The 27,558-nt window shown below is 41.4% G+C and overlaps 4 protein-coding genes across 8 annotated transcripts; 3 read left to right on the top strand and 1 right to left on the bottom strand.

Annotated features, from left to right (window-relative positions):
• Positions 1-971: 971 nt before the first annotated feature.
• On the top strand, positions 972-3,295 carry LOC122041431. The gene is made up of 3 exons (XM_042601106.1): positions 972-1,669; positions 2,216-2,309; positions 2,686-3,295. Exons 1-3 carry the CDS (start codon positions 1,115-1,117, stop codon positions 3,174-3,176), a joined length of 1,140 nt encoding a protein of 379 aa, XP_042457040.1. The 5' UTR covers positions 972-1,114; the 3' UTR covers positions 3,177-3,295.
• Positions 2,978-11,756, bottom strand: LOC122041432. Of its 2 annotated transcripts, none has more exons than XR_006128981.1 (2): positions 11,446-11,747; positions 2,978-3,113 (listed from the first exon to the last, which is right to left on the bottom strand). XR_006128981.1 is itself a non-coding variant. In XM_042601107.1 (2 exons), the coding sequence occupies exons 1-2, from the start codon at positions 11,754-11,756 to the stop codon at positions 4,751-4,753; spliced, it is 333 nt and encodes a 110-aa protein (XP_042457041.1). In that variant the 3' UTR covers positions 4,665-4,750. The 2 variants fall into 2 exon arrangements, 1 of the variants encoding a protein (XP_042457041.1); XM_042601107.1 differs by lacking the exon at positions 2,978-3,113 and adding an exon at positions 4,665-4,772 and having other exon boundaries at positions 11,446-11,756.
• An 83-nt stretch (positions 11,757-11,839) lies between these two features.
• Positions 11,840-19,966, top strand: LOC122041430 (ABC transporter B family member 28-like). Of its 3 annotated transcripts, XR_006128979.1 has the most exons (18): positions 11,840-12,266; positions 13,054-13,241; positions 13,779-13,802; positions 14,093-14,194; positions 14,403-14,493; positions 15,648-15,748; positions 15,838-15,888; positions 16,070-16,198; positions 16,518-16,580; positions 16,646-16,922; positions 17,271-17,419; positions 17,506-17,595; positions 18,006-18,140; positions 18,236-18,292; positions 18,364-18,420; positions 18,744-19,020; positions 19,147-19,193; positions 19,874-19,966. XR_006128979.1 is itself a non-coding variant. In XM_042601105.1 (17 exons), the coding sequence occupies exons 1-16, from the start codon at positions 11,855-11,857 to the stop codon at positions 18,978-18,980; spliced, it is 2,163 nt and encodes a 720-aa protein (XP_042457039.1). In that variant the 5' UTR covers positions 11,840-11,854; the 3' UTR covers positions 18,981-19,020; positions 19,147-19,400. The 3 variants fall into 3 exon arrangements, 1 of the variants encoding a protein (XP_042457039.1); XR_006128980.1 differs by lacking the exon at positions 19,874-19,966 and having other exon boundaries at positions 18,213-18,292; positions 19,147-19,400; XM_042601105.1 differs by lacking the exon at positions 19,874-19,966 and having other exon boundaries at positions 19,147-19,400.
• LOC122041429 lies at positions 19,883-27,281 on the top strand. 2 transcript variants are annotated; one of them, XM_042601103.1, is made up of 13 exons: positions 19,883-20,089; positions 20,607-20,791; positions 20,888-20,991; positions 22,454-22,534; positions 22,676-22,779; positions 22,865-22,951; positions 23,497-23,699; positions 23,853-24,054; positions 24,586-24,636; positions 24,733-24,831; positions 25,096-25,155; positions 25,727-25,848; positions 26,033-27,281. In XM_042601103.1, exons 1-13 carry the CDS (start codon positions 19,883-19,885, stop codon positions 27,117-27,119), a joined length of 2,592 nt encoding a protein of 863 aa, XP_042457037.1. In that variant the 3' UTR covers positions 27,120-27,281. The 2 variants fall into 2 exon arrangements, with proteins under 2 accessions (XP_042457037.1, XP_042457036.1); XM_042601102.1 differs by having other exon boundaries at positions 25,724-25,848.
• The last annotated feature ends 277 nt before the right edge of the window (positions 27,282-27,558 follow it).

The raw sequence follows: 27,558 nt of genomic DNA, 5'->3' as shown, positions 1-27,558 counted from the left end.
ATAATCCAATACTTACATGCTTAAAAGGATGCATGTTAATATTATAACAGTAGAAAACAATGATAATTAATTTGAAATAGAAAAAAAACAACAGTAAAAATTATAATACACAAATAAATTTTTTTAAAAAAACAGAACTTAAATCGAAGAAGACAAACCCATCAATGTCGATGAAGGTTCTCCAAACAAAGCCACACGAGGCTGAGCTGCTATTATTTCACTTCACTTGTCTCGTACCACCTTTATTTCAAAGTATTAAGGGCAAAAATCAAAGAAGCCCTATTTTTTTTAACAGTAAGACTGACGTCCTTTTAATTTTTATCATAGGCGCCCGTTGTCTTCGAAAATAACAAACTGCCCTCAAATAAGCTGTTCCATATTATTATCTTTTACCATACATATTAAATCGATCCATCAATTGTATAAATATGATAAATTCACTTTATAATAGTTATGAAACCATAATTATTACCATAGTTATAGCAGGTAACAAAGAAACTATTAAACTGTAACGGTTATAACTACAGTAACAATTAAGAAACCATAGCTATAACGGTTATAACTATGGTAACAATTAAAAAAACTATAGTTATTACAATATGAGGACCGCCGTCATTTTATATAGGGATTAGTGAGAAGCTCTTTTAATTTAAAAAAAAATAAAAGATGGATGCAACATTAAGAATTTCAATAACAAGAAGCGTTTTTGAATTTTGCCCAACTATTAACGACAATTTGACTGCTAATTACTCTTCCGAGAATGTTTTAACAGCTGAGGGAAAGGAAAGTCTAGAATTATTGTTAAAATAATGCTCTTTATTGTTAGTAATAAGTGGACGATTTAGATGATAATTTAATTCAAAGTAATACAATAAATATTGATAATAAAAGGATTTTAAAAATATTTTTTAGAAAATAAATAAATGTTATCTCGATTCAGTGGAGTAAATAAACTCAAAGTGTGGGGGAGAAGCTCGGCCATTAATAAATGCCGTCGAACAAGACGAAGCCCACCCAGCTTTCGCCCATGGCGTGAAGCAATCGAATCGCCGACGAAGCTCCTCCTCCTCCTCCTCCTCGTGCGGCGCCCTCCTCCGCCCCCTCAATTCGATCGATGACGACGCCGATGGTGGCGCTGAAGCCGCTCATGCTCAAGGAGTACCTGGAGCTCGACCACGACGACGACGACGGCCTCGTGCTCGGCGGCGGCGACGTTGTCACCGTCCGTAGCCTCCTCGACGGCGAACTTCGCAAGAAGACGGCCGGGAGAAGCGCCGCCGTCCAAGACGCGGAGACGGCCAACGGGAATGCGCTCGGTAAATTCTCCGCCGTCATCGAGGCCGTCAAAAGGCGCTGCCTGCAGGCGGCGCGCTCGGAGCGCACCGCCTTCTCGGTGCTCTCCTGGAAGAGGAAGAAACAGAGGCCGGAGGCGGAGCTGAAATCCGCCACAGTCGAAGACGCCACGTGGGCGAACCCCGTCCGGTGGCAGCCCCTCCGATTCGTGTCGCCGGTCGCCGCCTCCCCTGTCCTCGCCTACGACCCAGCCACCGCCTCCGGCGAAACCAAGAAAGAATACTCGTCATCCCCCTCATCGTCGTCGCAGCCATCAGAAAACGAAGAAGAAGAAGCCACCATCGCCAGCACCACCGCCACCCCCTCGCCGGCGACGGTGAGTAACGAAACCCACATCTTACAAAACTTCACATCACCCCTTAAAATTCGCTAATTTTGCACCATCGGCCCCACATTTGACAAACAATGCTCCCTCCATTATTTAGGGGCCCCAAAGCCACAATTAGGTGCGCTGCTTTCCAGCGCTTTAATACCATAAAATCGTCGACGGGCCTCTCCAAATCCACCCTAATGAATCCTATAACCATCATTAGAGGCTTCCAAACGGAAAACCAACAGACACTGCTACACATAACTAAGCGCGTAATTAGTAATTAATCGAGAGGCCCGGCGGAAAGTTTAGGATAGGGATTGATGTAATGTAAGTTAATATTCCATTAATAATGATGAATAGTATTCTCTTATCTTTTTTCTGCGTCTGTCCGCAGAAAGAGTGGGGACCGTGGCATGCGTGCACGGTTTTTGGTCTCGTCTTTTTTTACTCCCACGGACTGGACCGGAGTTGTGGTCCAATCGTGCTCGACCCGGTTTGACTCAATTTCATTATCTAATTTATGTAGCTCTTATTCTTATTGTTAAACAGGAAGTCGACGGAAAGGTTGGACCGGGTCCAGTTTTGATACTGAAGGAGGATGAAGAGGAAGAGGAGTTCTATAGAAGCCTCGACTCCATTGAAAGTAAGGCTACGATTGGTTTTAAAATATATATTTTTTAAAAACAATGAAATAATGAACTATTTAAGTGGGGGGAAAAAATAATTGATGAGATTTGAAGGTGTGAAGCCGTACCTGGTTGTATTGTATCGACACCGCAAGAACAATTTCTTTGGATTCTTTGATTGAGTAGGGCCCGCGCTATTAAATCACGTCAATTTCTTCCTCTATATCTTGTTGGCCTGCTACAGCACAAGAAAATATATTTTGAGAAAATATCATATTTTGATGTGTGACTGGCAGGTGAATTGGACGATTTTGAGAAGTTTAGGGGGCAAAATGAGATGTGTTATTTTTTGTATGGTTTGTTATGATGACGCAGTGCTACCGTGTGGTGTAGGGACGACGGAGCAATTGCTGCACCGGATCCGACGGTTCGAAATGCTTGCGGAGCTGGACCACGCGGCGGAGTGCTGCTCCCGGTCGTCGGACGGAGAATACGAAGAGGAGGAGGAGGAGGAGGAGCGGGCGTGGGAGCTGCTTGGCCGGCTGAAGGCCAACCCGCCGCCTCGCGGCGGGGAGAAGCTTCTGCTGGACTTCTTCATCCAAGGCGGCAAAGCGGGCGGCGTCGTCATCTCATTGAGGCAGCGACTGCGGCAGGGTGCAACGACGACGACGGAGATGCTCTGCTCCGCCAGGCGGTGGATCGACGGGCGGCTGCGGGGGGAGGCGGAGCAGCACAGCGGCCACGGGGAGGCAGCCACCCTGAGGGAGATGGAGAAGGACGGACACTGGAGATGCTTCCACGAGGAGGAGGAGGAGCTGGGCCTGCAGGTCGGAGACGAGATGCTTCAGTCGCTGGTGGAAGAACTAGTGAAAGAATTAGCATAACAATTGCAATAAAGACGATGATTAAGAATTTCTTTTTGCTCTTTTCATTCTTTGATTCACAGATGGGGATTGTATAGTCGATTCTGCTGGTTCATCAATCAAGAACAATGTTCTGCTAATGCCAAGCAAATATAGATACACTGGGGGAAAACTAAAATGAACAGACACTGAACCAAAATTTACCCCTGAACCTTCCTATTGGCTCGGTAATGGTAAAGTTACTATAGTATGATTTAAAGGTAGTTTGAGTTTCGAAAACATCTTGTCAAGTAGAATAAGATTACGTATAATTGACCTATTATAACGACCTTGTATTGAAGGATGTTTTGTACACGGTATTACCCTTTATGAATTTTAATATCGAAGAAGAGTCTTAATGTAACGGTAATACGTCTACCTTGTGACCTAGGTTATGAGTCCAAGTTAGAAAACAACCTCTATTATGTACAACAAATCCAAAAGGATCATCCTTTCTTTTACAAACCTCAATATCAAAATTCTCAAGGATTTCAACCATAACAATCTTGCACCAGTGTTCTTTACTTGAAAGATATATTGTGATCCTTAGAAACCCAACAATATTGCTCACGTTGAATTACTAAAAAATGCTTAAATTAGAAGTGTATTTTTTGAATCTAGGTATTAGTTGCTCAAACCGATAATTTTTTATCAACCATCAAAAATAAATCCAGAAGCATGAACGGTTTGTCACTCCATAACCAACTTTCCAACATTATCTTCTCACAGGAGAAAATTAATTTTACAGTACATACACTGTAGTTAGGAATCAGCCAATAAATACCTTATTAATTATGGAAGCGTCTTACCATTTTATTGTAGCCTAGGAGCTTAAATTTTACATAGTTATATAGAAAATTACTTTTAATTTTGGATGGGAAGAGAAAAGAAAAGCTTTATGTGCATGTGCCTCTCTCTCTCTCTATTTTTTTTTATCAAATCGTAACTCTATTTATATAATAACATATATCTTTAGCCCATCATAAAAAGATAGGTTACACACACAAGGAGATCCACTTTATTGGAGCCCCCAATTCTAACATATTTAAGAGACAATTAGACACAGTCAACAGAGGCTAATAACAAGGAATGTGGCAAATTCAGTAAGATTGAAATGCTAGCACTAGCAATTGCTAGTGTATGAAGTACTTTGATATTTGGATTTTTCAACTTATCCCCTCAGTATCTGTGTCGTGGATACTCAATATTTTTACTGATCATCAATAAAAAAATTGTATCAATGGAATGTTTAACAGATATTTGCATTAATGTTAGATACTCATACTTGAATCTGAATCACACACAGTCGGTAAATGACACCCTTGGAGTGTGTTCTAGTGTTCAGATGCTTTCTAATGAGCTTGAAGTTAGTAAAGACTTTTATTTAGGAACATCATTGGAAGATATTTGTAGGCATATCAATCAAGACTTCTCAACTTGGGTATCTCCAAAATATAGATAATTGAAGTAACAATTGAAGACAATAGTATCTTTATATCAAAATGAAGAAAAAATTTTCATAGATAGACTATCCATCAGTGACAAAAGAGAGAAATTCACAACTTGCAACTGCAATTCCTGTGCATAGCAAAGTAACAATAAGTTGAGGTGAAAAGATGGTGATAAATTCCTTATCAAGGCTACAACAATAGATTGCGAAAACCTTGCAAATTTTGTTAATGGATAACTTTCCATTAGTAAAAATCACCAAAGATGAGTGTCTTGTAATTTTTGCTGAATTTCATGGATAAAGTAAAATTATCATACCAAATAAATATAAGAAATTTTAAGAGTACAATTGTCGAAACCTCCAATTTCAATCTAAAGCCTAGTTGAAAATATTAAGAGTGCAAATTGCCAAACCTCCAAAACTTCTGAGCAAAAGCAAGTTAAACGAAGTTTCCTCCTCAAGTCTACAAAGAGTGTAAGGTTGTGTTGTTCCGAGAGAAATAAAAGAGTAAAAGTGAATGATCCTCTCCGGAAGTTGAGTAGACAGAGAGACTAGTGAGGTGGCTAGAATATTGATAGAGGAGAGCATTCGAGCTGGGAGCTGTGAACCTGGAGCTGGGAGTTGTGGACTTGTGCATACCACATACATAGCCAATTGGACGTGAGAGTGAGAACCACGGAGAGGGTTCCTGGTGCAAACACTCTGATGCTCAAGTCAGAGCAGTAATCGGTTGTGATGTGGACGGAGCTTAGGACATAGGAGGGATTAGGGAGGAAGGGAAGGGCAAAGGGGCATTTTCACATGGTAAGGGTTTTTGCTCTTAAGAGGAGCACTGTTCTCCACCAGGAGGAGGCCGGTTCGTGCCTTTGCTGGACACCGCCACCACCAGGAGGGGGGCTGGTTCCGCCGCCGCCATAGAGAGGAAGGAGGTGGAACATTCCTCTCTCGCCGGCCGTCGCCGCCAAAGGACCGGACCGCCGCCTCTACTTCTCCTTCTCTCGCCACAGCCACCACGAGCAGAGAGGAGGAAGCTCTCCTTTCCCTCGCGCAGCCACAGGGGTCGACCCGCAACTCACAGTGCCTGCCGCCGCTCCTTCCGGCACCCGCTGCAGCTCACAGCGCCTGCCGCCGCTCCTTTCGGCACCCACCGCAACTCACAGCGCCTGCCGCCGCACCTTCCAGCACCCACCGCAGTTCACAGCGACTGCCGCCGCTCCCTCCGGTGCTTGCTGCAGCTCACAGCGCCTACCGTCGCACCTTCCAACACCCACCGCAGCTCACAGCGCCTGCCGCCACTCCTTCCGGCACCCACCGCAGCCTATAGTGCCTGCGAGTGCCGCTACCGACGCCTCCAGACAGCCTCCTTCGGTGCCCTTCGGGCAGCTGCCGTTCGAATGTCCAGGTATCGTACTATTTGTCCATTCCGGCTTACAGGCCGATATGGTGTCGGGCCTTCGTGCCGCTGTTGCATGTCGGCCTACGAGCCGAGGTTGTAGTCAGGTCGTTCGTTGCCTTGCGGATCCGTATCGCGTCCGGCTTCTAGCCACCGGGGCCAGCTACTCATCTGGCAAGCATCTACCTACTCCTCACGACCATTGCGACTCGATCAGCGCCTCGATTAGCTCATCCATCCATCCGAGGGCGCCCCCCCGGGCCAGGGTACGTCACCGTATTCATTTTGTACATATCTTATTGTCCTGTTATTATGTGGATGCTTATATATTCGTGGGACCCGCCTCGAGCATCAAGGAACCAGAGATCGGGGCAACCCGGCCGCTGGCTGCAGGGATTGCTGACCATAGGGCTTAAGGCGACTTGGTCAACGCAGAAGACAGCTCGCCACCGGGTCATGGGGATGCGGTCAACCTTCCAGACATTTCATTCCGGCAGGTTCGTCTTCTCAGCTTCCCGACAGGATCAAATTGGCGTCGTCTGTGGGAACACACCTGGTCTGGAACATGGAGATGGACGATGCCGAAACTTTCTGTCATCCTCATAACCTCGGTAGATTCTGAAAAGTATATCATATTCTCCTCACTCCACGGGTATTAGGGAGTCGAGGAACGGAGTCAGATCCTCAGTTGGTCGGTAGGTCAGTTTTTCCGTTATATTCTTTCAGTTATTTGATCTGTCAATGTTCCTCGATGTCGAAGACCCCGTGCCGATCGGCCGGGCGTATATTATCCGAGCCACGGGCTCGATGCCGAAGACCCCGTGCCGAGCGGTCGGGCGTATATTATCTGAGCCACGGGCTCGATGCCGAAGACCCCGTGCCGATCGATCGGGCGTATATTATCCGAGCCACGGGCTCGATGCCGAAGACCCCGTGCCGAGCGGTCGGACGTATATTATCCGAGCCATGGGCTCGATGCCGAAGACCCCGTGCCGAGCGGTCGGACGTATATTATCCGAGTCACGGGCTCGATGCCGAAGACCCCGTGTCGATCGGCCGGGCGTATAATGCCGAAGACCCCGTGCCGATCGGCCGGGCGTATATTATCCGAGCCACGGGCTCGATGCCGAAGACCCTGTGCCGATCGACCGGGCGTATATTATTCGAGCCACGGGCTCGATGCTGAAAACCCCGTGCCGATCGACCGGGCGTATATTATCCGAGCCACGGGCTCGATGTAGAAGAAGACCGTCGAGCGGCGACGTTAAACCCTCGCATCATCGGCAGTCGAGCGGCGACCTTAAACCCTCGCGTCATCGGCGGTCTAGCGGCGACCTTAAACCCTCGCGTCATCGGCGGTCGTGCGGCGACCTTAAAGCCTCGCGTCATCGGCGGTCGAGCGGCGACCTTAAACCCTCGCGTCATCGGCGGTCGAGCAGCGACCTTAAACCCGCGTCTTCACCGACCAGCTTATCAGAGCATCGGATATTCTACCTCCCCCATCAGGGGTCGAGCAGTCATCACAAGCATCTACCTCCCCCATCAGGGGTCGAGCAGTCATCACGAGCATCTACCTCCCCCATCAGGGGTCGAACAGTCTTCACGAGCATCTACCTCCCCCATCAGGGGTCGAGTAGTCATCACTAACATCTACCTCCCCCTGATCCCATCAGGGGTCGAGCAGTTTTCACGAACATCTATCTCTCCCTTTCGGGGTCGAGTGGCCTTCACCGGTCTCGGACCAGGATATCTCATAGGCTCTGCGCCCGTTTGGCTCACGACTTCCGTTTCGGTTTCGCGTGCGATGCACCAGTGCGGCTCACGACTTTCGCTTCCACGCGCCCTTGATTCACGGGTTACACTTCAGTTCAGTTCACGTGCGATACGCCCGTTCGGCTCACGACTTTCATCTCCGTTCGCACTCGATTTCACGGGCTATGTTCCCGTTCAATTTTCAGGCTCCACGCCTGCCCAGCGCTTCTTTGCCTCTCGCTCGATCTCTCGGTCGCATTTTACGACAATCCGAGCGGCAGTTTATGATCACTCAGCCGTTCGTTCGGCCAGACACTTGAACTACTTGATCGAACGCTCAACATTCGCTAGATGGTTCGGTCAGCATTTTACGATCTATTGGTCGACATTTTCTCAGTCGCTCGTTCGGGATCGCCTACTCGTTCGCTCGGTCCACTCAGCATCTCGCGTGTCGCTCAGCTACTATCATTTTACTCGTCGCTAGCTGGACATTTTGCCGCCCGCTCGTCATCGTGTTCTGTCGCTCTCTCGGCATCGTTCCGGCTGCCGACGTGGCATTATTTCTCGTTGTTTGCTCGATGCTATTTGAGTCATTTGCTCGACATCGCCATAACTACTCGTTTAACATGATAAGACGAGCCCAATGGTTTCGCGTTTGGTAGTGATTCTGTTTAGGGCTTGGTCCAGTCAGTCGGACTCGCGCCTCCTTCGACTAGACTTAAAGGGGAGGCTTGTGATGTGGACGAAGCTTAGGACATAGGAGGGATTAGGGAGGAAGGGAAGGGCAAAGGGGTATTTTCACATGGTGAGGGTAAGAGGAGCACTGTTCTCCACCAGGAGGAGGCCGGTTCGTGCTTTTGCTGGACACCGCCACCACCAGGAGGGGGGTTGGTTCCGCCGCCGCCATAGAGAGGAAGGAGGTGGAACATTCCTCTCTCGCCGGCCGTCGCCGCCAAAGGACCGGACCGCCGCCTCTACTTCTCCTTCTCTCGCCACAGCCACCAGGAGCAGAGAGGAGGAAGCTCTCCTTTCCCTCGCACAGCCATAGGGGTCGACCCGCAGCTCACAGCGCCTGCCGCCGCTCCTTCCGGCACCCGCCGCAGCTCACATCACCTGCCGCCGCTCCTTCCGGCACCCACCGCAGCTCACAGCACCTGCCGCCGCACCTTCCAGCACCCACTGCAGTTCACAGCGACTGCCGCCGCTCCCTTCGGCTCTTGCCGCAGCTCACAGCGCCTGCCGTCGCACCTTCCAGCACCCACCACAGCTCACAGTGCCTGCCGCCGCTCCTTCCGGCACCCACCACAGCCTATAGTGGCTGCGAGTGCCGCTACCGACGCCTCCAGACAGCCTCCTCCGGCGCCCTTCGGGCAGCTGCCGTTCGAATGCCCAGGTATCGTACTATTTGTCCATTCCGGCCTACGGGCCGATATGGTGTCCGGCCTTCGTGCCGCTGTTGCATGTCGGCCTACGAGCCTAGGTTGTAGTCAGGTCGTCCGTTGCCTTGCGGATTCGTATCGTGTCCGGCTTCTAGCCACCGGGGCCAGCTACTCATCTGGCAGGCATCTACCTACTCCTCACGACCGCGGCGACTCGATCAGCGCCTCGACTAGCTCATCCATCCATCCGAGGGCGCCCCCCCGGAGCCAGGATACGTCACCGTATTCATTTTGTACTTATCTTATTGTCCTGTTATCATGTGGATGCTTATATATTCGTGGGACCCACCTCGAGCATCGAGGAACCAGAGATCGGGGCAACCCGGTCGCTGGCTGCAGGGATTGCTGACCATAGGGCTTAAGGCGACTTGGTCAATGCAGAAGACAGCTCGCCACTGGGTCATGGGGATGCGGTCAACCTTCCAGACACGTCATTCCGGCAGGTTCGTCTTCTCAGCTTCCCGACAGGATCAGGCTGAAAAATGCAGAAAAAGATGAATAATAGAACATTAGTATGGATGTGTGTGCGCGCGTACGCGTGAGCATAAGTGTTTGAGCATACCTGACCAATGGAAAGGACCCCTTTTTATACCACCTCTTATAACCTCTGTAATAATGAGACGGTAGAGAATCTCTAGTGTCAAAATATGTCATGTGATGAAAAATGTACGACAGTCTTCCTTATGCCATAATAAGAGAATATTTTTTGGTGAATAGCTGTTATTCTCTGACAAGTTGTTACAATTCCATCACAATGTTGTCTCCTAGAGGAGATCCGACCGACTCTAAGACCGAGTGGATGTAACTGTGAGTTGCGCCCAGGAGAGATGAGGAATTGAGTTTGGAGGTCTGATCGGCTCTGGGGCTGGGCGGATATAGGCTGGGAGCTGCGCCTAGGAGAAATGAGGAATTAAATCTGGAGGTCGTGTTTATGAGGGGTGGGGAGCTGAGTCTCGTATGTCCGGCCGACGCTGGGTCACCGAATTTATGCTGAGAACTTTGCATTGGAGAAGTGGGGAGTTAAGCTCCGTAAGTTCGACCAACGCTGGGGCCGATCAGGTTCATGATGAGAACCTTACATTAGAAGAGTGAGGAGCTGGGCCGTGTAAGTTCGATCGGCGCTGGGGCTGACCTGGTTTATGCTGAGAATCTTACATTGGAGAAGTAAGGAGTTGGGCTCCGTAAGTCCGACCGACGCTCGGGTTGGCCGGGTTTATGTTGAAAAACTTACATTGGAGAAGTGGGGAGTTGGACCTAGGGCCAACTGGGTTTATGCTGAGAACTTTACATTAGAGAAGTGGGGAGTTGGGCCTCGTAAGTCCGACCGGCTATGTGGCTGCCCGAGTTTATGTGGGAAACCTTGTTTCTGAGAGGTGGTTCGTTCATATATTGTATACTCGGACTTTGACTGTCACCTCACATTGACTTTGACCGTCACATCATTTTAACTATCAATCCCACATTACTTTTAGGATCACTCACAACATGCCGTATCAATGAACATTATGTTTTTTTTAAAGAGAAAGTATGGAAACAAACAAACAAACATCTTTCTTTTCCTCAAAATTAACAGACGTAAATCAAAGAAAATAAGCATTGCATCGGCTTGCTTACTTTCTCTGTCTTGGCCTTTGCCTCTAGTCTCTAAGCCCACCAAACATAAATTCAGTGCATCATTATGACTTAACCATCAATCTCTGAGATTTGATCTCAGCCAGATCGAAAAGCCAAAAAAGAATTTCAAAGAAATACAACTAGAATTTTTCATGCATTCTTCATTCTGTTCTGCTCTCTATCCCACCTCCAAAAACACTATAATCAATTGATAAGAACAGGAAGCGAAGAAAGTTGTAATGCTAGAAAAAACGCTTGCACTTTCCTTTTCAATCCATTTTAAGACAACTTCCCAATTCCTATGCACAATGAAGCTCAGATTTCAGAAAACAACAAAACATGGAGATAGAATCGAAACCTTTGATCCACACCTCATGAATCCAACCTAATCTAAGTTCTAGCCCTCCTAGAAAAAGTTAAACAGATACTAATCGTACGTGACGTGCACCCTCATCCTCTCCGATTGATCCGTGTGCGCATCCAAATGCCACAAACCGACAAGGGAAACGATCACTTTCCACGCAAAGCCAAGTCCAACAAGCACAAGCAACAGGAAAACGAAGCACAACAGAACAAAAATTGATCGAGCACTCAGATCCATACCGTTTTTGCCGATCAAGCTCCCCAGCGAACAAGATGCTCATCGCTTCCGCTGGATCCCCAAAGCAATCGCGACTTTGTGACAAGGTGATCGCGAGAGTTGCAGTAGGAATCGCCGGGACGAATGAAAGGAAGAGAACGAGTAGAGTGAGGAAGGAAATTAAACATAAAGACCCCCGCCCTAAAATACTACATCGCGTATATTTTACGCGTACAATTTTCGCGTAGAAATAACTAGTTAGCATGGGCCACCATGTCTTGTACTGGGATCCGATGGCGTCCACGTAAGTGAGAGTTCGATATGGACGGTCCATAATACCGCGCTATCCAAAACGGTTGGGAATAGGGTCCCTCCACGAATTGCCCAGGTCACAACAACGCGCTGTCGTCTCATTTCGATCGCTGCGTTTCCATGGCCGCTCCTTCCGTCGCTCTGATCCAATCCCTCGCCGCCTCTTCCTCCTCCTCGCCATTCCGGAAAAGTCGGTTTTCCGCAGGAAGCTCGATCTCCGGCCGCTTTTCCAGCACGATTCTATTCCCCGGATCACCTCGGCTGTCCCTGCGCTTAACCTCCCGCACCGTCGACGCGCGGAGGAGGAGCGGAAGAGGCGCACGGGCGGCATACGTGTCGGCGCCTTCCGCCGACTTCGAATCCGTGTCCAAGAGAGAGAGCTCCTCCGATGACTTCTCACCCGCATCTCCTGCCGCTTTGAGCTGGGGCGTCATCTGGTCTCTCATCACTCGCCACAAGCTCCGGATGGCCGCCGCGTGCGGTTCTCTCATTGGGGGAACTGCTTGTACCCTAGCGATGCCCATATTTTCCGGTAATGGATGTTTCGGTCCTTGCCTTTGAAGATCATTTCCTATTTTGGCTTTGATGTTAGAATTTTCGCGCTTCTCTCGTATATTTGTATATTTAATTCACTTCTTCTGGTCTCAACATCTTACACCTGTCTCACTTCTAAGGTTCTGTTTGGAGGAGTGAAAAAAAAAAATACTTCTACTTCTTTGTTGTAAAAGCTTGTTTGATAAAAAGGTGTTTTTTTTGTAAGACGTATTGAAATTTTCTTTTGAAGACAATAGAATACCTAGTGAAACCAACATTTTTAAAACCTTCGTCTTCTCCTCTTAATTCACAGCTTCTCATCAACTGGTAGATAATCGAGATGATGATGGTGTAACATCTTCGTCAAAATGCCATGTCAGTCCCAACTATATGGGATCGATTACTTGGTTCTCATCGTTGAACTCTATGCAAGACTGTATCATCAAATCATGAAGCCCTGTTAGTCCCAAATATCTGAGCTCTTCTTCATGGATCTTATCCCTCCATTGAATTATATGCAAGACTATATTACTACTAGAATTTCCCCAAGTACAACTGAGTTTTCCCTTTTCTAATGCTGATACATTTATAAGACCTTTTTTTCTCCCAAAAGAGGAATTTAGTTGATCGTTTTATGTATAAGATTATCCTAAATAGGCCTGCTGCTATTTTTTATGTCTTTTTTTTTTATCAGTTTACTGGTTACTCTCTCTCTCTCTCTTTTTTTTTTTTTTTTTTTCACTTTTTGCAGCTGCTAATAGTCTCTACATATTAAATCATGACAGGGAAGTTCTTTCAGATACTCACAGGCAGCATTTCTGAGCCTTTGTGGAGACTTCTCTCTCAGATTTCATTTTTATATGCTCTGGAACCCATATTTACTATCATCTATGTCACCAACATGACCATTATATGGGAAGAGGTTATGGCAAATTTAAGAGGCCAAATATTTAGACAGATATTGATTCAAAAGGTATGATTACCCTTGGTCATCCCTGTGGTTACAACTGGATATGATTGTATAGTTGTCACTTGTGATAATATCGTGTTGCTTTTCTTCTCCTCTGTAAGATAATATTATCTAAGAAGTGCACGGAAGCTATTGTTTAGGAATTAGAGAAGGAAAATTGGAGCGAAGATGTGTAACTCTGATTTTCAATCTGATTTATCTGCTTTCTTAAGTTACTAATTTACTTCCAGTTGGTTTATTAGCATAAACCCCCCTCCACAAATAATTTATTGTTTGTTAGTTATTCCATTGTAATACACCAGAAACATTCTAATAATTTATTAAATCTCACGTTTGTTCTTAATGGTTTTGTAAAGTATGATTATATTAGAGAAATAAATAAATTGAATTTGGTTCTTTGGTCAGAACAGGCAATGCCAGCTACACCTTTTAATTGCTTAAATTCATTAAATTCCTCTTCATGCTCATATCCAAGTTTATTTTTTTTATTACATTATTGTTGAATTATCTAAAATTTTGTGGTTATACTTCTTTCTGCAGGTTGAGTTCTTTGACCGCCATAAGGTATGTATTCTGTAATTATTGTTGAGTTTTTTTATTACATTAGCTGCCCTCAAGTTGTGAGACTCATGGTTTGTTGCTGTTTTTGACTTGTTATAGTTATTCATTTTAATTTTATTCTGAGTGCACTATCTCTGAGAGTTTGAGCCCTATAATTTTGTGACATATTTTTATCAGGAACTTTAAGTTTAACCACAGCATTTATTGCTCTGCTGGTTTCCCATTTTTTGTTGAGGATTGTAAGTTTCACAGGTCTTTTGCTTGTTGATAGATACATTTATTATCATGGGCAGGTTGGTGAATTGACTGGGTTGTTGACATCTGATTTGGGTTCCCTGAAGGACCTAGTTAATGATAATATCTCAAGGGATCGTGGGCTCAGAGCTCTCTCTGAGGCAAGATTCTTATTCATTAAAGACTGTATATGCATTTGACTTATAATTTCAAGAGATTGAACTATGTACTTATCCATTTATTTTTCTTTTTGTTAACAGTTTTTCTCTTAATTTTTTTTTCACTTTACTATATATTGATTATGTTCATGATATATATATAAACTTTCACTTGAATTTGTATCTTGCTTCTTCTTTGCTTCTTTTGTAGGTTGTAGGTACCGTGTGCATACTTTTCTTCCTCTCTACACAATTAGCTCCTATCCTTGTGTTGCTTATGGTTGCCATATCTGGTTCAGTAGGTAAGTTAAACATTCCCTTGGCAAATCAACTATTTAGTTACCATCTGCCTGTTTATGTGTTCCATATATCATTCCTTGTCGAGTATGCATGGTATTATCTAAAACACTTTAGAAAAATGGAAACTGTGCCAGACTGTCTCTGTCAGTAGACCATCCAACCCTACTGTGCTGATCAATATGTATTGGCACACACAATGATCAAATTATTATTTTCACCGTCAACTGGAAGTCCATGTTATTGATTATATGCACACCAAATCAGTACACTGTAGATATATCTTTCTAAGGAATATCATCTTTTATTGCCGAGCGAAGCAATAACTACCCAAAGTATGCATGATCTGTGTAATACTTACTTTTTCATTGTCTCATGTGTTTGTATGAAAGAGACATCAAAATAATTCTAGAATTTGTTCTCTGTCTGTCAAAAAAGTTTGGGTTCTAAAATTTTGTAACACAAAAACGAAACTTAACATGGATCAAAGGATTCACTTTTGATGTCAGGAGTCATATGATTTAGTAATTTAGCTGAGTAGCAGATTCTGATTTCTTGTGGACCATCACGATGCATGAGCATATTTCACCATAGTAATAGCAGTTAATCCACTGACAAGGATACACACTGTATTAAATCTATTTATTATGGACCTGTTATTTTGTGTCTTCTTGCATTTCAGATTTTGATGACATTGTTTGAAGTCAATTATTTTGTGTTCTCTATATTATTCTTGCTAGTATTTTGCTTCCTTGCAGTCATCTGGCAATCACAGATCTGATCATTGACTTCATTAAAAATTGATTACTGTTGGTTCAAAATAAAATTGTTCAATTCTGATGCTTGACTAATCAGAGTTTGTTCTTACTGCATAGGAATTTGTAACTTGATTCTTACAGTAGATTCTGCACTGAATGTTTCCTGTGGACTTTGGTATAAAAGTAAATAATATTTTTCTTTCATCTTACAATTCTCAAATGTATTGTATACATTCAATTGAAGTGGTTATTAACCTTTTAAGGCTAGACCCTTTTGTATTTTGACAATCACTATATAGGATATGCTTCTTTGAATCAATCTCTTACTTTGCTTCCATGCATTAACTGTAAATTAGCTGTTCTAACATGTAATGACATGTTCATGCCTCTGACATGCTCAGCAATATTTAAACGGTCAACAATTCCTGCTTTCTTATCTCATTCAATGGCCCAAGCAAACATATCAGACTGTGCAACTGAAACATTTTCTGCAATTCGTACTGTAAGTATCACAACTATCTTACTTCTTATCTCCTGTTCATCTTTGGTTTTATATAGTCATACACATATCTTCTTTTTTTCATTCTACAGGTAAGAAGCTTTGCTGGTGAGAAGCGACAAATCTCCATTTTCAGAAATATGGTAAGGTTTTGACATACAATTTCATGGTAATTCTTATTTAAGGAAATTTCTAGGAAGTATTTAAATAGGCTTACTTTTGCAAAATGAAATGAAAATGACCTGAAATATTTCCCACCAATATCAGATCAATTTGTTTTTAATCCTTGTGAAATGCTGAGCTTCCATCTAATTTTGTTTGTAGGTGCTTGCATACCAGAAGAGTGGAATAAGACTTGGTTTGTTGAAGTCTGCAAATGAATCCTTAACAAGGATGGTAGTCTACATTTCTCTAATGGCACTTTATATTCTCGGTGGAAGCAAAGTGAAGACAGTAAGGAACTTCATATTTTTGTAACATGTCTCATGTTATTGCCAAGAATGTCACCATATAGACAAAAGATTCAAAATGGATCCCATTTTGTTCTTTTTAAATATTAAATACATTACAATCATAGGCAAAGTATGCTTTATGTTGCAATTAGATACATGGGTTTCTTGTTGCAATCAAATGTAATGCCTTTAGAGGTGTTCCATTCTTACGAGAGATTTCCATCTTTCGCTAATGTTCAAACTGGAAACTGAAGTAAAAAAATCTGCGATGCTGACCTTTTTTTTCCTATCTTTTTGATCACTTCATTGTTCAATTTCAGGGCGAACTCTCTGTTGGAACTATGATTTCCTTTATAGGTTATACCTTCACACTAACATTTGCGGTGAGTTGCTATAATTTTTTTTTGAATATAAGAGGTGCATTATTACATAATTACAAGTATCGCAGGTTCAAGGGGGTGTTAACAGTCTTGGAGATCTTCGCCGGACATTCGCTGCCACTGAACGCATAAACTCTATACTTTCTTCTGCTGAAATTGATGTGCCACTCGCATATGGCTTAGAGAAGGAACTTCAAACAAATGAAGCAGATGTTGATCTTAGTTTGGATAATGGAGGACTTCCTACTAAGAAAGCGCAAGGCATAAGTAATCATTCCATGTCAGCATTGAGATCTACAAGTGGCGGATGTAGCCTTGCTCGTTCAGGAGACATCCATCTAGAAGGTACCCTTCTTTATTAGTTTTTTGGTAATACCTTTCGCTAGTTTTGTTAAAAGTCCTCTCTGCAAGTAGCTACAAGGTCCAATCTTTCTCCAAAATTTGTGTAATTCTGAGCTTGCCATGCGCCCCTGTGGCTTCTGCAACATATCTCTAGTTATTAGCAACCGCAAAGCTTTCCTGGATATAGAATAAGTTCATTGATATTACTATTTGCTCAGAATCTCCTATTTGAGACTGGTTTCTTGATTATTCTTTATTAATCCTGATCGCAGATGAGCAACTCCTGTTGTTTCTTTTGTTTTCAACTAGTTGGATCGTCCGGATAACTTTCATTGGCTTCGTTTAGCGCAGATATATACTTCTCTTATCCTTTGAGGCCTGATGTGGAGGTCCTAAATGGTCTAGATCTGACTCTCCAATGTGGAAAAGTAACTGCCCTAGTGGGACCTAGTGGCTCTGGAAAAAGTACAGTCGTACAACTTCTGGCACGGTTTTATGAGGTATATGGGATAATATTTACGAAAAAAAATATTACATATTAAAAAGAGATTCACGACCCATTGACTGAATTTTTTTCCCTACCCAGCCAACAAGAGGGCGCATTACTGTGACAGGGGAAGATATCAGAACCTTTGACAAGAGGGAATGGGCTCAGGTCGTCTCAGTAGTTAATCAGGTATCTTTTGGCATTCAGTACCCGAACAAGAGTTATTTGATTATCCTTCTGAATTATTGAACTTATAATTTACATCTTGCTTCTGTCGGGAAATGAAATTGAACATGCTTTATTGTTAGAACATGCGCTCACGATCACAACCTAAAACAACATTATGCTAAAGGTATGAGATATGCTATGTGAAATGGAAAATGGATATTGATGTGTCTTTGAGAAGGCAAGAAGCATATAAGATTTTATAACTTCCTTTGCTCGGTAGAAGTGTTATTATGTTCTTCACTTCATATTAGAAATTCACACAATTGTGAAGTACTGCCATACAAAATCACTTCATTTTGAGTTTTAACAGAAGTGCAATGTTGTCTGGATCGATTCATATTCCATATATTACCTAACATATTACTTTTCAGGAACCTGTTCTGTTTTCTGTTTCCATCGGAGAAAATATTGCTTATGGGCTTCCTGATGAGAATGTCTCCAAAGAGGACGTAATAAACGCCGCCAAAGCTGCCAACGCTCACGAGTTCATAATCTCACTTCCTCAGGTAAATAACACGTTCACTTTGTTAATGACTCAACCTTGACAATCCTTTCCACTCGTCATCCAAATTCATCAGGCAATTGATAATATCCGACTCAGGGCTATGACACACTAGTTGGCGAACGAGGAAGCCTCTTAAGTGGCGGACAGAGACAGGTAATAATCATAATTTACACTATCATGGCATTTCTCATCGTTTCAAAAGATTGTTGTTCCTCACTTTGCAGAGAATTGCTATTGCACGAGCTCTTCTTAAAAATGCTCCAATTTTGATACTCGATGAGGTAACTCATTCTACCATCATCCTCTTTTGATTTTGATTGATTGTTCAATTACATTAAAAGCTCATCATTATTCTATAAAAATTACTAATACTAGAAAAAGCCCATACTAATTCCCTGACTAACTCAAAAATTTTCATTTCTGTGTTCATACGTCAATATCAATACACGAATTTTTGAACCAAGTAAAGATCTAGAGAGGTTCTACTATTTTAAAATTGAGACATTTTGCAAACAAAGATAAACTATATCGTAAGAACTAAGAAATGAACTTTGCTATTGTCGAAGAATTGGTAAGTTGATATGGGATGAAATTTTCTGTGCAGGCCACCAGTGCTTTGGACACAACCAGTGAACGCCTGGTGCAAGAGGCTCTCGACCATCTGATGAAGGGAAGGACATCGTTGGTGATCGCCCATCGACTAAGCACCGTGCAAAATGCACACCAAATTGCTGTTTGCTCAGGTGGTAAGATCGCAGAGCTAGGAACCCATATTGAATTGCTAGCCAAGGGAGGCCAATACTCCTCCTTAGTCGGAACACAACGGCTCGCATTTGAGTGATGAGTCCTCAGCACTTCCATAGTCAAGTCACAAGCATAAGGTCAGTAGACTTCTTTCTCTTCTTCATTCTGGTCGAACCGAACCATTTTGTTTGGATCGATCGGTCAGTTTTGGTTTAAAAACCGCCATTTGTTAGGCCTCTACTAATGAAGAATTTTGAACTCAGGCCCTCCTCGTGTCAGAAAATACTCAATTCGAAGACCTCTTCGACTTGTGAGTTGGAATATACTCGTATCTGAAACACTACTGATTTCAATCATCACATTCAACAAGGAAGTTATGGCTTTTTACCCCAGGCTTCATAAAATATACAAGTGTATATTTGAAATATATTTTTATATATTTTTAAATAATTTCTTTGTTTTTTGTAATTACTAATACATTTTTTGGTATATTTTACTACTTGGAATTATAGTTGAATTGCCTTGAGTAGGTAGACAGCCATTCAATACTCTAGGAGTGTAAATTTTTGTAATGTGCTATTTTTTTTGAAAAAAATATGTATATTATTTTTCTATCAAATCATATTGGTTTTAGTTTTTTCTCATATTATTCATTTTTTGATAGTTTTTTTTTAAAATTTTAGGAGTTCAGGGGAAAGCAATGGAGATAATATATTTATTTATATACGTGTTTGAATTAAAAAAAATAGAAATAAAAATAGAAATAAATTTATACATTGTTTTTTTTTGTTTGTCAATTGTTTAAAAATTTTATTAAGTTTATTTATTATATATATAATTTGGGTTTTGAGTAAATGTTAATAGCTCAATGTCCGAACTGAGCCGTTATAATAATCCGGTTCAGAGTTGGGCCTGGTTTATATGCTAGCGCACTGTGCTTCTCTCTCTCTCTCTCTCTCTCTCTCTCTTCTGACGTCGGTTCTTGGGAAGGGACGAGCGATGGCTGTGGAATCCCCGGGCGATGCTGGCAACAAGGTGAAGGCCTCGGTGGCTTCGGGCCCACCGGTTCCTAGGCCGGCGGCGACGCCCGAGGACGAGATCCGCGCGGTGGCTCGCAAGTTCTCCGACCAGCCCGTCCAAAACCCCGATCGCGGCGTCTGGGCTGTCCTTACCGCCATTTCGAAGAACGCCCGCCAGCGACAGCAGGTGCCACTTCCTTATTTCCCTCTCTCCTTCACCCTTTCCTTTGTCTTCCTCTTCACCCTATCGAGGACCCACGACTGGCGACCCAACCGTAGCGCTAAACCCTAGCCTTTCTCGGTTTTCGCCGCAATGCTGATCGAGAAGGGATTCAACTTTATGGTGTTGACGCCTGATCTTTGTATAATCTTTCGGCTGAAGTAGCTAGTTTACTACATCCTGTTTGCGCACAGTGTGAAAGGATGTTTCACAGGCTGCTTTGAACTTTGTTGACCTACTCCGAGCAAAAAATTTTAGCTGTTCAAGTTTCTTTTGAGAAAGATTGCTCTTTTTTAGGGTACGGAAATGCATTTGACTGAAATGGCTTTGCATTAAAAGAGTTCTTGTTTCTTCGGAAGTTTCAAGATGTCAACAATTTCAGTTAGCTTCCATGCTTGTTTATTTTTTGCGCTGAACTAGTTCAGCGGCTACTTTTTTCTTGTCATGATTTATGTTTGACGATGATCTTTATTGTAAAACAAAGGGAATGAATATTCTCCTGAGCGGGGATGAACACAGCTTGGGAAGATGCGTTGAGGATCCACGCTACCAGATAAGTACAATGGCTGTCAGCGGGAGTCATTGCAAAATATTTAGGGATAAAGTGGCGGTAGGAGATGCTGAGGTTGATCCTAATACTTCTGTGCCAGTTTTCTTGAAGGATACCAGGTTGGAAAATATGATAAACAAGGGATTCGAGTTGATAGTCATGTTATTATTTGTTTTATTCCCTATGTTATTACTATTCTTTTTCTTTCTTTTCAGCACAAATGGGACTTATCTCAACTGGACAAGGCTGAGAAAGCATTCTCCTCAAACTAGACTTCAACATGGAGATATAATAGCATTTGTAGCTCCTCCTCATAATGGTAAAAGAATGTAATTCTACAAAAAAGTTGTTCCATTATCAGCCACTGTATTATATACGTGTTTTCACTCTTATGTCTTGATGCTTAGCATTGGTCCATTAATTTTCTCAGATACATTCAAAAAATATTTTCAGCATGAAAAATCTGTATTTTGTTTATTCAATTTGTGTGTATCTATGTGAATATGTTACTTGTATGCCTGCATCATCTTGCATGCATCTTCCTTAAAATTCTGTGATCTGTATTCAAATGAATTTGTTTGTTGTGTGCCTTTTTTGTATTTAGATGAAGATAGTGAATTTTATGAACTTTAATTTTGCAAAGCATCATATTACAATGAATCTAGATTGCTTCAAGGATAAGAGGCTCATAGAAATCATTTCTTAATTCTGAAATGTTTGGAATTTTGAATAGTTCAGTCCTTTTAAAACCTCTTAAGAACTTATTGTCTTAGCTAAGACAAAATTGAGGTTATAAATACTTAAAAATAAGAACTTTTTAAGTGGTACTGCAACATAAGATCGTAAACTAAGCATAACGTATTTTTATGAATTATAAAATTTATATGTACTTCAAATTTAATTGATTTTGGATATTTAAAGTAAATTAGAATATGGTGCTGATGGGGTCACAAATTTAGTTTACCATGGCATCTCAAATAGAAACAGAGCACAAACTTGACCATTTGTTTTCTTATTATGACTAAATACGTGATAATTGTTTGTATTTGAGCAAATCAAAAGAGCATTCCTTTAGCTATTGCTGCTTTTCATGCACCTCAACCATTAATCTGTTTAATGTACATCTCTTCCTTATGAATAAAGCAGATTCCACTTGATTTTTCTGTTCATAGTATCTTGATTCTATCCTCTGTTGCAGCTCAAGCCTTCCTGCTCTAAAATGATCTCTTCTTGTTGTCATCTTAAAAGGACTCTTTCTGTTTCAGTTTCATGGATACCCTTTTTTAAAATTTTAATCTTGTTAATTGATGATTTTTTTCACTATGACAAAACATATTAAATAAGGTTGTATCCATTTTGCAGTTCATCAATTATTTACTGTTCTGTTGGCTTTTGTTGCTGTTATGTTAATCAATTAATTTGATCAAAAGTTTGTGGATAATATACTACACTAGTCATTCTCTTGACTAGCTGTATTATGTACTGATTGAATATTTAATTTGATATTTGTCTCGGAAACAACCTTTTGCAAAGCAGGTAAGACTTCATACAATAGACCCTTATCTGGGACCGCATTGGCTTGGGTTTTGTGCACCAGGCTGCCCTTTTAATTTGATATTTGTCTGCTCCTTAGTAGTTTTTCTACCTGTAATTTCTCTTGCTTTGCATACCCACTATGATCCTTTGTTATATGCTTATCACAGTGGGGATTTTTGTTTGTATTATGATTATATTTATTTGTTATGTTTTTATTGTATTTTGATTATCCACTTTCCTTTCAGAAAATTCCTATGCTTTTGTATATCGGGAAGTGCACAGGCCGTCGTTTCTAGCAAATGGTTCAACTCTGAAAAGGAAGTCAGGTAAGTATCAATTGCTCAAAAGTCATTTTGAGATATGGGTTTTCTTTCTATGATTTCCATTTGTGATATTTGGATGTAATGTGACTGGGAAATTTTTGTTGCAAATTGATACTTATCTGTATGTTGGATGTAATGCTGAAGACGAGCTGGATGTGGATAGCAAGAGGTTTAAAGGCATTGGCATTGGTGCTCCTGATGGTCCGATCTCCCTTGATGATGTTCGCAGCCTTCAGAGATCTAATACGGTAGTGTTTATCACCCTATTTAGAAGCTCACTGGTTGATATACTGTTTTGGCTAATGGAGATGCCTTGGCAATTTAAACTTGCAGGAACTTAGGCAGCAATTGGAATCACACGTCCTGACCATTGAGACATTGAAAGGTCAAAGCCGGTCACAGATGGCTCACCATGAAAATGTAACTCTTTTTATTGCCAACTTTTATTTTTTTTCTGGCATCACTTTTTGGGTCTATTTATGGAATAGTAAACTCTGATATTAGCTTTCTTTTAATCTAAATTTGGTGACTACTACGTTGACATGAAAACAATCATATTATGCTGTGAGTTATACTCTGGAAAGGTGAATACAGTCACTAGCTTATTCTTGAATTTGCCAGTTTATTTAGCTTCATCATAAAACGAAAGTTGATTTTTTAATATTCTTGCAATCCTGAAGTAATTGTTTTATGACTCAATGTCCTCTTTTCAGTGAACTCCCATTTTAGTTGCAGGTCCCACACACTATATAGGACATCTAAAGTATATTTACATGTTATTGCTCGGATATTATTAGACAAAGGATTTTATTTTTGGTATTTCATTCATTCATCAACTTATTTTTGTACATGTTGCCTACTTACCAAGGACGTTTGGTTTTTAGACTAGTGACATTACCTTGTTTTAACAATTAAATTCAACTGTTTTTTTAATCATCTCCTAATTAAGCTAGTTGAACATGTAGGAACTGAAAGATTTGAAGGAAATCGTGTCAAAAGGTTTCCATGATCAGATTGAGGAACTAAAATGTGCATTAAATGAGAAGCATGAAGAAATAAATTCACTTAGTACAGTGTCTGCTGAATTACGAAGCTCCATGAAGGATCTTAAAGAAAGACTTAGTGCATCTGTGCAATCCCGTATTGATGCAGATGAGATTATTCAGAGGTAACTACATGTCCTGTATTGATATACTATATCTGTGGTATTATCCTTCTTTCCGCCACTAAAATTTCTTCATTATTTCTAAGTTTTTAAGCTTCATATCTGTTTGTTTCTAATTGAGATGGAAATTAATTTGAATTTGAACTGCTTTTATAGTCAGAAAGCAACAATATCTGAACTTGAAGCTCGTCTAGATGAGGAAAGAAATCAGAGAAGAGAGGAGAGGGAACAAGCAGCTGCAGATTTGAACTCTGCAATAAAGAGAATTCAACTTGAAGCCCAAGAGGAAATCAAGAGACAAGCAGATAATTATCTAAGACAACACAGAGAACAGCAAGAAGTTATCAGTAAACTTGAGGTGAGTTATGCGTTCTTTGATGTTATTTCTTGCCTTTGATCTTCATGCTCCGAGGAAGGAGAATAAGTTATTTCATTGATCTTACCCAGAATATCTTTCATTGTTCTTTACATGTGTCATAGAGCTATGAACACTTTTTCCTAATAAATCATGAAGAACATAGTTTGATATGGAAATAATCATCAGCCACATAGGTCCTAACTATTAGTGGTAGGCTTCATGGGTGTTCTCCATCAATTGAACTCTATGCCATTGCTAGACTTTGATAAGGAAGTAATGGAAAGAAAACCTGAAATTAAGCAGGGAAATAGTATATAGGGCGTGGACCCATGAAATTAGATCTTGGCTTCATTTTCAAGTTAAGATTTGATTCTGCAATGGCTTCCATAATTTTAAAAGATTAATTTGTTAGGAATGGGACTAATTTATATAGTTTGTTATTGAATAAAATAAGTATTATGAGTTCTTATTGTTGCTTGGTGCCTAATTCATATTTTAATTACAATCAAAATTTATCAATTCTTTTGCCAGGAGTCTGAGAAAGAAAGCCGCTTGCTTGTAGAAACATTACGAGTGAAGCTGGTAATTTCGTGATGTTTTTCCTTTGAAAATTGAAATTTTTATCACACGTTTTCGCCTCCCATATCTTCAGCAGTGATTATTCTATCCTTTCAACAGGGAGATGCTAGGGAAAACCTAGTTACTTCAGAAAAGAAAGTTAGACAGCTAGAAATTCAAGTCAAGGATGAACAACTAGTATCAATGAATAGCCAAAAGGTATGTTTCAATCTAGTTTTCTACCATGCATATTTTTTTATTAAAACAGTTTTTGTATGACGCGCGTGCACGCGCACACACACAAACACACACACACACACACATATATTGCTTTCTTTCAACTCGAGAAGAATTCACACAGTTACTGAGGATAACCCTGCTGCCCTAACCTGAGTGGGCATTCTTCTTGACAACACATTATTATGACACCTCTCTCTATATATGGTACTTTTTGTGTTTATTTTACTTGTTATTTTCTTACAGAAATCAGAATCACTGGAGGCTGAACTAAAAAGACTGAGAAAGGATATTGAAAGTGAAAAGGTAGTGATTATAGGTCTTTACTTTGCAATTCAAATCTCAGTATTATTCTTCCTTTTTGGATCAAGGTTTATGCAGTTGTGATGCATTAACTGGACTCAAAACTCTCCTAATTGTTGGCCAAAGTTCATAGCAAAATCAACGCATTTGATGTGTAAAATTTCTTCCACTTGATTACATTTAAGAAGAATCACATATTCTATCCCTAGCTTGACCTGAATCTTGATTTTACCTGCTTCACTTTTGCTGCCTTCAGACTAAGAAAATTGTATATGAATTTTGTGAAGCAAGGCATGAATTTTGGTTGTAATTTGTATGCAATATAAAGTTACTCTCACAAAGGCTTTTCACGGATGAAACTCTATTGTCAACTGTTGTGTTTCCTAAATTTGAATGTAAATATTCTCTAAAATAACCTCCACATATATTTCATCAGTCATTCACCTTTCTGTATGTTTTGGTTTTCACTTTTCTCTTGGGCAATTAATTACTTGAGGAAGGGTTTATGAGCTTATCACGATCTGCATGTGAGTTTCTGAGTTAGTCTGAGGATGTCTTGGGCTGTTGTTAGCAGGTGGCACGGGAAGAAGCTTGGGCAAAAGTCTCTGCTCTTGAACTTGAGATTGCTGCTGCAATCCGTGACCTTTCAATTGAAAAACAGAGGTTTCAAGGAGCCAGAGAACGCATAATTCTTCGGTAAGCATGGAATATACAGAATAAATTTATGATAAATAATTATAAAGATACATATATTGGGTAGTAGACACGGAATGTTGACTTGTATGAAAATTAAATTCTTCTATGCTTGGCCTTAAAGATTATTGTAATCTTAGTTTGAATTGATTGTGAAGTAAATAAATTAAATTCCACTGTGACACAGGGAGACTCAGCTCCGCGCATTTTACTCCACCACAGAGGAAATTTCTGCATTGTTTGCAAAACAACAGGAACAGCTTAAGGCAATGCAAAGGACTTTGGAGGATGAAGAGCACTATGAGAATTCGTTTATAGAAACTGATCCTGTGGAACCTGTGACTGGAAAAATTAATGTTGGTGAAAGATATGAGCTCTGTAAAGGAGCTTGTGGTTCTTTTACCCCAAAGAACGTCCAAGATACAAATGATGCATCATGTTCTGAGGATGATGATGTTAGCACAACCGAAAAGCATGATTGCAGCCTGGTAAGCCACGGTAGCACTCAAGACTTGGAATGTACTAGTGCTGATAGGCTGGTCAGGGGATTTGGTTCAGATATTGAGGGAGTCAGCATGGCTGTGGCTCCAGAGGGAGATCCTACTGATACCGAACGAGTTATGGAAACTGAAAGTCAAGTTGGTGATGCTGTCTTCAATGAAAAAAATACTGCTTTACATAGATGCAGCAACCTCGGAGGGGAAACTATGCAGCTTGATGATGAGGCCCAGCCACAAGAAAAGGCAGGACCTAATGATGGCAACTGCACGATTCGAGGCTGCTCAGAGCAAAGGCTACAGGATACTGAAAATGGGACAGTAAAAACTGCTGATCTTCTTGCCTCAGAAGTTGCTGGGAGCTGGGCAATGAGCACTGCCCCCTCTGTCAATGGAGAAAATGAATCTCCTATGAGCATGGGGAATGCTAATGCTGCTGGAGCAGAGGATGTGGCGGCGGCAGCCTTGCTTCTCTGCTCTGATGGCTTGGCAGCTGGAAGTCAAAGTAATGTTAGTCAAGGCGTAACCAAACTAACCAAAGAACACAGGGCACTGAATGCCATGATTAAGATTGTTGCTCCTGAGTTTGAGCAAAGATTCCAGGCTGATGGAGATGCCCAAGGGGGTGAATCCATGTCTGATGCTGAAACACAGAGTAGCAATAACAGTGATGCCAATCGTGATATCGGCCAGAGCAATCATGATGGTAACGACGATACTAGTGATTCTGATGATGCAACACGAGATAACCAAATGATTGAAGATTCTGTTGGTTGATTGTGTAAGATATTGTAGAAAATTAGTATCCATGTCACTCAATATAGTTTTTCTAATATTTCCCAATTTTCTAGATGTTTTGTATATATTGTAGAATGTTGGTTTGGTGGATTATCATTTTCTTTGATGGTAACATACTAACATAAACATTTGTATGACTAATATTGCTGATTTTTTTTTTCTTTCGAAATATTGTGTGCTGGAAAGTTCACAAAGTGAAGATAGTTTTAAATTATATCTAGGAAAATCTCATAGGTATTTGCATTTGCCAATATCGTTTTAAATTGATACACAACATAATTCATTCAAGAATTAGTCATGAATAATTTGACTTTTTAATTTAACTTGTTTATCTAATGAACAATGTTATAATCTCTTTTTTAACATAAACACTGTCTAACTATTATTGCCGTTTGTTTTTTCTTTTGAAATGTTGTGG

The sequence above is a fragment of the Zingiber officinale genome, chromosome 2A (assembly GCF_018446385.1).
Source record: "Zingiber officinale cultivar Zhangliang chromosome 2A, Zo_v1.1, whole genome shotgun sequence".
NCBI lineage: Eukaryota > Viridiplantae > Streptophyta > Magnoliopsida > Zingiberales > Zingiberaceae > Zingiber > Zingiber officinale.
This window is presented reverse-complemented; position numbering and strand designations above follow the sequence as displayed.